Source organism: Jaculus jaculus, chromosome 20, assembly GCF_020740685.1.
Source record: "Jaculus jaculus isolate mJacJac1 chromosome 20, mJacJac1.mat.Y.cur, whole genome shotgun sequence".
Classification (NCBI taxonomy): domain Eukaryota; kingdom Metazoa; phylum Chordata; class Mammalia; order Rodentia; family Dipodidae; genus Jaculus; species Jaculus jaculus.
This window is the reverse complement of record NC_059121.1, coordinates 13,219,481-13,232,053: the sequence shown is the minus strand read 5'-3', so window position 1 is coordinate 13,232,053 and position 12,573 is coordinate 13,219,481. Positions and strand designations below refer to the sequence as shown.

Genomic DNA, 12,573 nt, shown 5'->3' with positions numbered 1-12,573 from the left:
GCCCTCAAACCCCATCAACAGATTCGTGATGTTTTCTGAGCTGGACTGAAAGTTTCACACCTGAAATTGAATGCTGGCTCTTTCCTCAAAGAATAATAAGCAAATATGTAGAAAACCTTTCACTTACATATATTTTATTTTGATAGTAGGTGTTGAACCATTGGCCCTACACATGATCAACAAGTGCTTTACTGAAGTTGTATCTCCAGCCTCGTTTTCTTTCAATTTTCAGTTTGTGTGTTTTTTGAGGTAGAGTATCAGCAAGGTGGACCTAGAACTCACTCTGTAGTCTCAAGCTGGTCTTGAACTCACAGCTATCCTCTGCTTCCCAAGGGCTAGGATTAAAGGCATGCACCACTGCACCTAGCATTTCTTTTATTTCTTTTTGTTGTTGTTGTTAAATGTACCAAGTTGCTCAGGCTGGCTTTGAGTCATTCTGTAGCCAGGCAGGTCTTGAACTTGCAATCCTTCTACCTCAGTCTCATGAGTAGCTAGAATTACAAGCCTGTGCCACCAGGCCAGGTTCAACTTTAGGATTTTCTTACTCTACAAACCATGCTTAAACCCAAAATGCTTGCAAATGCCCGGCTATCGTACAGTAATTCAAAGATGTATCTGACTTGAGCACCAAGTGTTCATTTTTACCTGATGTAGATGAAATACGCCACCATGTTCTAGAGCACGGTCTCTACTGAGCGACACAGATGGAAACCACCTCCCTGGGGAGGTCGCAAGGCCGGCTCTCTGCTGCCTTGTGCTGCAGGCCCTTGAGACCGCCCCACTGGACTAGGGTTTGAGGCCCTGTGCCCTCTGAGATGAGCAGTGGCGTGAGGGACAATCCGGGGAACTTGGGAGGAAAAGCGAGGACTAGAGGACAACCCAGCTACCCCCTATGCGTCCCCTCTCTCCTCATGCCGCGCTGTTCTCTTGAGGTTTTAGAATCACATCACTTCCCAGGCATGGAGGCAACTTGCCCGTGAAGCCAGCCCCAAAGCAGGAGGATCACAAGTTCAAGGCCATGCCTAGATTCCCTGTCTCAAGGAATCAGCAGCTAGGTGCGTCGCTCCGTGGTGGAGTGTTTGTGAGGTTTTTCACAAGACCCTGAGCTTGACCCCTGTACCCTAGCACTGAAACAAAGAATCCCTCTTCCATCAACCAGTTGCAAACATTATCCCTCAAGAATGCTTGTCAGGGCTGGAGAGATGGCTTAGCAGTTAAGGTGCTTGCCTGAGAAACTTAAGATCCCAGGTTTGATTCCCCAAGACCCACGTAATCCAGATGCACAAAGTGGTACACACATCTGGAGTTTGTCTGCAATGGCTGAGGCCCTGGCATGCCCATTCTCTCTCTCTCATAAATAAATAAATACATAAATAAATAAATTTTAAATGCTTATAGTAAGAACACACTTTTTTTTTTTTCGTGGCAAGGCCTCGCTCTAGCCCAGGCTGACCTGAAATTCACTATGTAGTCTCAGGGTGGCCTCGAACTCATGGCGATCCTCCTTCCTCTGCCTCCCAAGTGCTTGGATCAAAGGCGTGTGCCACCATGCCCGACTTAAACTCTTAAATGCCAGCTGACCATGGCAAATTTCTCCATAGGAAGACAGCCATGTGGCCATAGGCTGCAACAGCACCCGGGCCTCCCCACTCCCCGGGAACACACTGTTTTAGTTGGGTGTCCCTGGCCTCTCCCTGTACACCAGAAACCCCATGGCCATGACCAAAGGCTCCTTTCTGAACCCAGCCAGGTCTGACTGGAGGCAGAGGTAAGGCCTCCTGCTGAAGAGCCACCTGTGGAAACATTTGGCAGAATGTTCTAGTTCTTGTTCGTGCTGGAGCCAGCCTATTTTAGACTTTTCTTTCTTTCTTTTTCTTTTCTTTTCTTTTTGTTTTTTTTTGGTAAAAGCAAAATAAATTCAATATTTGCCTGCTGGAAATTAGAGCTAGCACAATTAGGTTTTCGCCCTTTGGTTGTCTCATGAAACAGACCATTTGCCCTTTCATTTTGAAACTTTACAAAGCTGATTTTTCTTTCTTTTTATCAATTTTACAGAGACATGCGAGAAATGAAAAACCTTTTAAGCAAACTCAGGGAAACGATGCCTTTACCACTGAAAAATCAAGGTGAGTCTTAGGATTTCTTTTTGAGGTAGAAGATATTGGTAATATGATAAATTTTGCACTAATGCCTTAAGAAAGTAAAGCAAGTGTTTTCCACAAACGGTGGGCATCACTGGATGTACATTTTCCGTTGTGGGAAAAGTGTATGTGTGTGGTATGGAGTGTATGATGTATGAACATGTATGTGTCCTTGTGGGGCCCCACATACTAGCCTTTGGCTGTCAGAGGGGAATGTCAGGTGTCTGTCCCATTGCTTTTCTGTCTGGCCTTGTTTTGGGTTGAGGTTTTTTTTTTTGTTGTTGTTTTTTGTTTTTTTTTAATTTATCTGAGAGAAAGAAGAATGGGCACTCCAGGGCCACCAACCACTGCAAATGAACTCCAGACACATGCACCACCTTGTGCATCTGGCTCATGTGGGTACTGGGGAGTCGAACCTGGGTCCTTTGGTTTCTCAGACTTAACTGCTAAGCCTTCTCTCCAGCCCTGGAGTTTCTCTTTTTACTGATTCCATGTCTTGTCATGCTCTACAGAGTTTTTGGTATCTGCTCCCTCGCAGGGTCGGGGTTACCGGCGTGCATGACCATGTCCAGCTGTTTACAGGAGAGCTGGAGATTTGAACTGTGGGCAGTCACGGGCCCTCAGGTCCTCATGCGTGCTTAGCAAGCGGGGCCCTCTCTCGAGCCTTACATTTGTCTTTCTTCAAGAACATATGAGGAGACTGTAGTGAGGGGACTGGGTCACACTGGCCTAGAAGCAGGTGGTCTTCCCCTCCCTGGGCCCGTCACATGCCATAGAAAGTACCACCCCAAGTATGGCCACACAGTAGGACCAAAAACTTAGCTGGTCACTGCATGAGGTTGATGGCCTAATGCAGGAAGATTCCTGTGTCTTCATGTTACATTGATAATATCAATAATTAAAAAAACAATGATAATATCAATAATTAGCATGTGCTGGGCACCTTATACTGTGTCTTGAATACTTTATATATATTAGCTCTTTTAACTTATGTAATTCTTTTATTTGTTTGTTTTATGGGACAGAGGCAATAGAAAGAGAGAGAATGGGCACACCAGGGCCTCTAGCCACTACAAACGAACTCTAGACACATGTGCCATCTTGCAATTCTGGCTTTATGTGAGTACTGGGGACTCAAACCTGATTCCTTAGGGTTTGCAGGCAAGTACTTTAACCAGTGAGCTATCTCTCCAGCTCCTAGCTGATGTAATTCTTTTTTTCTGCATATTATGAATCAAACCTCACATGCTAAGCAAATGCTGTACCACTGAGCCACACTTGATCTTTATTTAATTCAAAAGCAACTTTGAGAAAAGGACTGTTACTGTCTACACAATATACAGGGAACTGATACAGAGGTTAGCCACCTTGGCCAAAATCCTACAGACTGTAAGTAAAAACACCAGGATGTGAATTGGAACTTAGATAGGCTATCTCCAGAGTGATGCTAGGAAGGCTCAGGAATGAGGCCAGTTAACACAGTGAAGGAAGGGCCTCTGCTTTTCTTCACGACTGAAGTCCCCAGTATCTAGAACCTGGGACATTGTACAATGCCACCTGTTTGTTAAACCTGCACCCAGCTTTGCCGCACCTCGGAACTGAAGATGTGTCCAAAGGCAAATCGTAAGTGCTTTTTCATTAAACATACATGGCTAAAGCGGCCAAGCATCTGCCTTAGGAAGGGATATGTAGAGAGCAGGAAAGGCTTTTCAGAGGCAAGAAGGAGAGTCCTCCCGTTTCCAGTCGTAGAGCCAGGGTAGGAGGGAGGATTGAGCGCTGCCTGCCGGGGAGGGAGCCAGGCACAGAGGAGGGCGGAGGGCTTGGCAGCGGGGCTAAGGGAGCAGCTCGACAGAAGGTGGAGAGGTGGCAGTGAGGACACAGGGCTGGGGTAGCGTGCCCTGCCCTGCCCGAAAGAGCTGGGTCAGGCTAGGAGGCAGGATGTGGGGTGCATAGTTCCAAGCACCCCTGGAGGCCTGTCCACCAAGCCAAGGGCCCAAACGGGTTAGTGTGCTTGTAAGTGCGCTTCTGAGTATTCAAAGAAAACCGTTGTGTTGGAGTGATGGGTGATTATGCTGGTCTTGCTAGAAAAAGACAAAAAAAGGGGGGCGGGTGGAGTTGAGGATGAAGAGCTTGGATTCAGGTTAGACTTGGGCTCAGCTGCTGGATCTGCCCCGGAACAAGTTGTTTAGCTTCTCAAAATGCCAGTGTCCTTGATCATGAAAGAGAGAGAGCGGCGCTGCCTGCCTCACAGGGCTGCTGTGGGAATGACGTGAGGCGCCGAGCCACTCGCTTGCTAGCGACCTTCGGGCGGCTTCAGTATTGTACTTTTTGTCGCTGCAACCACTGTGATTAGTTATAGCCGACCCACCCAGCTTTGCTGAGGAGATTCTCAAATCAGCATCAACTAGAAGTCACCTTACCTAAGACTATGTGTCACGTCTGCGTGGATCAGTCCTGAGCCTCCTGGGTCAGAGCACTGGTCATGGGGACTTCGGATTTGGGGCACGTGTCTTCAGTGCCAACAGATTTGGTATGTCCCCCCTTATCGACAGCTCCCAGGTCTCTTTCTGAAGCACATATTCAGGTGCCCCAGGCTGAATATCGTGAGTGCCATGAAGCCTATACTGTAAACCAAAGCATCTTAAACACTCTCCACGCTGACCGATAATTCAGCATATAGCTGTGTCAGTCATTTCAATATAAATATAGGTATATTTATTGCAGGGATCATCCAGATGTTCTCTGTGATTGTATAGACCCAGATAGCCACGGAGACGTCCCCTACTCTTGTGATTTGTGTACTACACTGCTTAATAGGTGCAGGAAAGTGTCAGAGGAGAAGTTAGAAAAATGATTCCAGCTCATGCCCGTAAAATCTGATTCTAATTGGCTGAAACTCATATAGAAAACCATCTGTTTCCTTCCTGGCCTAGTTCCTTTCTGTTTTTATCCTATTAACTTGTGTGTTGAGAACACAGAAGGGGGAGATATCATTGCTGGTCGTGGTTTTCCTGCTCGAACCAGCCATGTGCACCCCTGACATCTTCGATTTCCCCTTTTCCCCAAGGCTCCATTTTAGTCCCCCACTCAGAAATGTTTCTGCGTTTATCTCAGCAGCTCAAGATTTAATCATAACTTTCCCACTTCCTACACAGTCAAGACTTGATTCAAGGAAAGTTCACTTGAAATTGATTTTCAGTGGAAAAGAAAAGGGTGGAGGTGGCTAACCACAGGAAATCCAATGGTTAGCAAGGGAGCCTTCGTTTTAGACGAGGCCTTGTCCTGCTGTGTCCTCCTGCAGTCGGGGAAAGAACGCAGGAGAGCTGGCCACCCTCGTTCTGCGGCAGCTCCGTGGCCACCGTGGCAATGCCCAGGTTTCCTGGCCCTCGGATTGCTGCTGGGTTTTGATTTTAGTGTTTCCCTGCTTCAGCGCCTCGCCTGTCCTCCATTCCGGGTCACTGGCGGTCCTGGAGGGAGCTGCATTAATTACAATCATCTTGCTGTGCGGAATGGATTACAAATGGGACCACCTGTGGGGACCCCCCCCATCAGTCCCCCACAAGGTTGCTTGACACAGGCTAAAAGGAAATGGGAAACTGAAGGACGTGCATCTTCTCAATGCATGCTGTTATAAAACAAATCAAATCGGTAGAAAGGAATTAAGCCTGAAAGACAGTTTCACCTTTCCTGAAGTTCTGACTTCGTGAATGTTGTGGGATGTTATAGGTATTTTGCTCCTCCATAGAATTTGCTTGCCAGTAGCCTGCACTGGAACCAACCTGGGAGGAAGTATTGAAGGAAATTTGTTCGACGTCCATCAGGGCACAGTTGCGCTGCAGATTTCACTAAGCCTATGAACAGCTCTCCTTGGCCTACACTCCCGCCTGCTCCAGCCTGCACCCTAGATCCAGAACCAATCTGGCATATCAGCAGAAGAGTTTTTGGATGCCTAGAGATGACTTTTTAGGCCCTTTTCCCAAGACCAAATATCAAGATTTTCTGTGAACCGTCCAGTATTTGAAGGTTATTTTAGGCAACTTTACCAACAGTGACACCTCTTATCTATCTATCCATCTGTCTACTGTCCATCTATCAATCTATCTATCTGCTATCTATCCATCTGTTTATCTGTCTCTTCTCATCTAACCCACACGTCAGTTTCTCATGCCTTACTCTGATGATGTTGAGACCCTACTCACAAACATGAAAGTCTGCTTGTTACCTACTAGGGGAAGCAGGCCTGGGATCCACTGTCCCACCCATCATTCAACATGTCACGGGCAACACAACATTGCCAAATTCTGTGCTTGGTGCTGGGGTGTCTCTCTGTCCCCCACCCCCCAGATGCCGACTCTCTCAACAGGGCAGAACAGAAGAGAATCTCCGGGCAAGCTCTTCCACATGCTGTGCTCCTGCCCTCAGAGCAATCATGCAGGGGCCATTGGGATCAGCGTCTGAACTCTGAAAACAACCGTGAAGTGTGTGTGTGTGTGCGCGCACACACACATACACACACACACACACACACACACACACACACACACACATTATTGGAAAGCCACAGAAAGTGGCAGTTAGAGCATAACGGTTCGACACCGATTGCTACAGGAACATGCTGGATTCTCACCAAGTCCAGGTTTGAATGGAGAATGAGGAATCATTAGAGCTTGCTTTGCTGTTTGGAAAGTCTCTCAGCTGAGATGTTTGAGGATGTGTAGGAGTTATCCACAGAAAAACATGGAAAGAAGCACACAGAGAAATCTTGATGTGAGGAGAAACATGAAAGGGCAGGGAGGGTGTTATAAGCCACGGTGCTTCCGCGGCTGGGCAGTATGACGGCGGGACACGTGGGAGAGGTAGGTGAACTATGAGCGATGTTGAGAGTGAGAGGTGAGGTTTGCATGGAGCCGTTGGAAGGCTTTGATGAGGAGGCGAATAATATGCTTTAGGTGAGAAATGCCCAAGATCTGACAACATGACAAGGGAGGGCTGGAGAGATGGCTTAGCGGTTAAGCGCTTGCCTGTGAAGCCTAAGGACCCCGGTTCGAGGCTCGGTTCCCCAGGTCCCACGTTAGCCAGATGCACAAGGGGGCACACGCGTCTGGAGTTCGTTTGCAGAGGCTGGAAGCCCTGGCGCGCCCATTCTCTCTCCCTCCCTCTATCTGTCTTTCTCTCTGTGTCTGTCGCTCTCAAATAAATAAATTTAAAAAAAAATTTTTTTTTTAAAAATGACAAGGGATGTGGGCGGAGGATATACCAGTCAGAACTAAGGAATGAAACCAGGCTCAGTAAATAGGAGTGAATGATAGTAGCAGTCACTAACTAAAGAGAGGGAAGGGGAAGCCACTGATGGAACACAGCTCCCAGATCAGAGGTCAAGGGGTGTTAAAGGGAGATGTGACCTGAGCAACAGGAAAAGGACCTGATCGTTTTCAGCGTGGTGGTCACTGAGTACCTACAAATAGTCGATCCCAGCCACAGGACAGGCGCAGAAGACAGCTGTGGAGGATGACAGCGTGTGACTAGAGAGGACAGAAGGGCAGTCCATAAAGGGCTGTGAGAAGAACCAAAGGGACACTATGGAATGAATCAAAGAAGTCCATAAGGAAGGACATATTTAATTAGGCAAGCTTATCAACCTGGACAAGAACTGCAGGTGTCCACAGGATTTAGCAGACACATAGTCACTGATGGTGGTGGCAAAAACAAAAAACAAGCTGGGCTTGGAGAGATGGCTCAGCAGTTAAGGTGCTTGCCTGTAAAGCCTAACAACCCAGGCTCAACTCACGTAAAGCCAAATGCACAAGGTGGTGCATGCATCTGAAGTTTGTTTGTAGCAGCTGGAGGCCCTGGTGCACCCGTTCTCTCTGTCTTTCTCTCTATCTCTCTGTATTTGCAAATAAACCAGTGCAAAGATATGAAAACAACAGCTGACTAGGAATTTTGGACACGGAGGCCTTGATACATGGACCTTGGAATGAGCAGGTAGTGCAGAGCTGGGGCAGCAAAAGTAAATGTAGGGAGATTTTCATAGAGTTATTACTTACATATTGGTAAAAAGACAGAATTTGATTGTTCCTTGAAGGAGTGCAGTAAGAAACAACTAAAGGAAAAATATGTTTAATCTCATCTTAACGGAGATTCCCATTCATCCAAGGAGGGAGGGATTTTCCAGGTGAAACAATGGGAAAACAAGGGAACACATGGGCATATTTGGGAACTTCAGAGTGGTTTTACTTCGTACCATCCTTTCCTTCATAAACCCTTCACTCCAATTAGACGAGACTATTTGAACCCAAATTAGGCTACCAATTGGTGCCTCTATGTCTGCATTCAGCTGGTTTTTTCACATTCTTTTCACTTCTTGCCCAAATAAGCACCAAGTCTTCCTTGGATCTTTCCTAATGGGTTTCGCTTTCTAAATAGGAGTGATCTGTCTGTACCCTTTCTTTGGAAATTCTAACAGCACTGTGTTAGAATCTCTCTTTTGGCTGTTGCAATACATTCTCATAGTTATACAAGGAAAGCTCTTTTATAAAAAAAAAAACAAAAACTTTTTATTACAAAGAGAGGGAGGGAGGGAGAGAGAGAGAGAGAATAGGCATGCCAAGGCCACTAGCCACTGCAAACTCCAGACGCATGCACCACCAAGTGGGTTCTGGGGAATCAAATCTGGGTCTTTAGGCTTCGCAGGCAAGCACCTTAACCATTAAGCCATCTCTCCAGCCCAAGGAAAGCTCTTTGAGGCCAGAGACCATGCTTCAGTTAAAACCCATCTTGGTAGTACCTTCCCTGTCCAACATAGGGCCTTTGACTCAACAGGTCTTCCTTTAATTCGGTGGTTCTCAAAATGTGCAACATCGGCCAGGGTAGGACCGTGTAAGGAATGTTGACGCTCTAATTCAGTCCTAGTGACTGAGACATGGAAGGTGGCCAGCAATCCAGTCTCTGACAGACTCTCAGGTGATGCCGATGCAGCTTGTGTTTGGGAGCCACCGTGTTCACAAAAGCTCCCTCTGTCTACCGACATCTCTGTCGTCTGTATCTATATCCTGGAATAGAAACTTGCAACTGCAATTCCGTTTTATGCACTTCACATCTGAGGACACAGCTTTAAACTCAGATGATGATTATTATTAGTTATTATTGTTTTCCTCTTTTTGTGGTGGGATTATTATTTGAAAGCTTCTCATGTCCACACCCCTCATCTTTCTCAACACATCATCTACATAGCAAAGGTTTTGATCAGCGAAAGGAATCTGAGCAATGGAGAAATAGAATCATTGTGTCTTAGAGGATTCTAGAGCCTCTGAATTTATTGATGGTTAAATTTCCGACTCTTCCTTTTCTTTCATCCTCTCCAGTTCTTTTTTTCCTCCCCTCTCCTTTTTCCACTTTTCATTTTCATTTTGAAACCCATCATCGTATGGGTTTCTAGAAGTGTATGCTTTGGTGGGGGAAAATGTTTAAAAACCTCACTAAGCTGGAGAGATGGCTTGGCGGTTAAGCATTTGCCTATGAAGCCTAAGGACCCCGGTTAGAGGCTCGATTCCCCAGGACCCACGTTAGCTAGATGCACAAGGGGGCACACGCGTCTGGAGTTTGTTTGCAGTGGCTGGAGGCCCTGGTGCACCCATTCTCTCTCTCTCTCCTCTCTCCTCTCTCTCTCTCTCTCTCTCTCTCTCTCTCTCTCTGCCTCTTTCTCTCTTTGTTGCTCCCAAATAAATAAATAAATAAAATAAAACAAATTTTTAAAAAACCTCACTAAGATACATCCAAGCAAGTATTTGCAATGAAAGCCAATGATTTCCCAGAAAGCTCAAACGCATAATCCCCCAGAAAGTTCTTGGTCAGTGGTGAACTGTTTCACCCTGCAGCCCTTCAGGTGGGGAGCAGGACTTCACTGGATGTGGAGCGACTTCTTCCCAGGCACCCCCACTGCTGGTGAGTTTCCGTTTTGGTTGCCGGCAACGCCTTCCTAAGGTGTACAAAGCTGCTCTCAGTTTCTGCCAAAGACTTTTGAGCTTGTGTTTCTCCTCAACCCTAGGTGATGAGCAGATAAGCTCTGGACTAAGCAAACATGTGAAAAATTCACATCAAAGATGTATATATATATGTATATACATATGTGTGTGTGTGTATAAACACACACATATATATGTATGTATATATCCTATATACACACACACATATAATATGTGTATATATATGTATGTGTATATATATGTATGTATATATATATATGTATATGTATATATATGTATGTGTGTGTATGTGTATATATATATGTATGTATGTGTATATATATACATACACACACACACACAAGTAAGGGGAATTTTTTTTAAAGATTTATTTATTTGTTTATTTATTTGAGACAGGGGGAGAGAGAGAAAGAGAGAATGGGTGTGTCAGGGCCCCAGCCACTGCAAATGAACTTCAGACACATGGCGCTACCATGTGCATCTAGCTTACTTGATACCTGGAGAATCGAACCTGGTCCTTAGGCTTTGCAGGCATGTGCCTTAACTGCTAAGCCATCTCTCCAACCCAGGGGAGTTTTAATACGATGAAAGGCTGTTCTATTGAAAGGCTTTTTCATTCACTATGACGGCTCAAACTTGAAAGATCTCACAGAATCTGCACATAATACCTGTGTGCTTTAAATATGTAAAAAGGAGAGCAAGCCTAAACATGTGATCACAACATGAGCATAAACACTTCCTTTTCAAAGTGCCACACTGTGGTACACATTTCCTCATGCAGTGGGAACACGCACGTGAGAGTTGAGTTTTATTACGTATGAAAATTCCCTCCTAACCGGGCATGGTGGCACATGCCTACATAGACTGCGTAGTGAATTCCAGGTCAGCCTGGGCTAGAGCAAGACACTACCTCGAAAAACAAAAATGAAAACAAAAAAGTCCCTCCTAAACTCTATTAAAGATTTGAAACAAAGGAAGTAGACATAAAAATTAGATGATATTTATTTTTACTTTTTATTGACAACTTCCATAGAATATAGATCCTCTAAGTCTTTTAAATCAGGGAAATATAAAGATCTTTCTTCCCTATAAATATCTTCTCAATTTTGGTGACTTTGTTCCAGAAAAGCATTGAATTTCTGGTGAACTTGAGTTTCGGGAAGTGTAGTCAGGTTCCAAAATTCTCCCAAAAGGTAAAACACTTCACCCTTCAAAACCTGATAGATCTTTGCACCATGAAATTAGGTTAAGTTCACTGATAATTGGTGGTCAAAGTAAGAGTTCTAGAAATGATAAAAAAAAAAGTGTGTTATGATTCCTTTCTGTTCCATAATATATCATGATTCATCTCTGGAAGATCCTACAAACAAATTATTCTGGGGCTGGAGAGATGGCTTAACAGTTAAGCTGCTTGCCTGTGAAGCCTAAGGACCCAGGTTCGATTCTCCAGAACCCATGTAAACCAGATGTACTGGTGGCACATGCATCTGGAGTTTCTTTCCAATGGTTAGATGCCCTGGCACTCCCATTCTCTCTCTCATAACCAAATAAAAATAAAATTAAAAAAACATTTTTAGAAAACAATTATGTTAATGCATAGACTTTTTGTTCAGTTTCTCTCTTTTTTTCTTAATTTATTTGAGAGTGACAGACACAGAGAGAAAGACAGATAGAGGGAGAGAGAGAGAATGGGCGCGCCAGGGCTTCCAGCCTCTGCAAACGAACTCCAGACGCATGCGCCCCCTTGTGCATCTGGCTAACGTGGGACCTGGGGAACCGAGCCTCGAACCGGGGTCCTTAGGCTTCACAGGCAAGCGCTTAACCGCTAAGCCATCTCTCCAGCCCTCAGTTTCTCTTTTAAAACACATTTTTATTCACTTGAAAGAGAGAAAGAGGTGGAGAGATAGAGAAAGAAAGAGAGAGAGAGAGAGAGAATGGATACACCAGGACCGCCAGCCACTGGAAACAAACTCCAGATGCATGCGCCCCCCTTGTGCATCTGGCTTATGTGGGTCCTGGAGAGTCAAACCGGGATCCTTTGGCTTTGCAGGCAGACGCCTTAACCACTAAGCCCTCTCTCCAGCCCTTAATGCATAGACTTTGACATTTCTTATACTGTCTTAGATCTCAGGATGAGTTAATTGTAAAAAAAAAAAAAAAAAAATACTATCTTTAGTTTGCAAAATGTTGATACTCAAGTTATTATAAGTATTTTTCATTATTGAATGGATGGAAATAGACATTTTGTTCTCCATGTTAAAAGAATCTGAGTTTTGGGGGAATGAAGAGATGGCTCAGGAGTTAAGGTGCGCTTTACTACTGCAAAGCCTAATGACCCAGGTTCTATTCCCCAGTACCCACATAAAGCCAGATGCACAAAGTAGCACATGCACTTGGAATTCATTTGCAGTGGCCAAAGACCCTAGCACCTCCATTCCCCCCACCAA

At 45.2% G+C, this 12,573-nt stretch overlaps 1 protein-coding gene across 1 annotated transcript in view; it reads left to right on the top strand.

The window, feature by feature from the left end:
- LOC101614943 (regulator of G protein signaling 7 binding protein) overlaps positions 1 to 12,573 on the top strand; it is a 125,705-nt gene that overhangs the window by 106,902 nt on the left and 6,230 nt on the right. Inside the window, exon 5 of the mRNA XM_004671202.2 lies at positions 2,056 to 2,126. Coding sequence (XP_004671259.1) covers positions 2,056 to 2,126 — 71 coding nt within the window. The remainder of the gene's footprint in view (positions 1 to 2,055; positions 2,127 to 12,573) is intronic.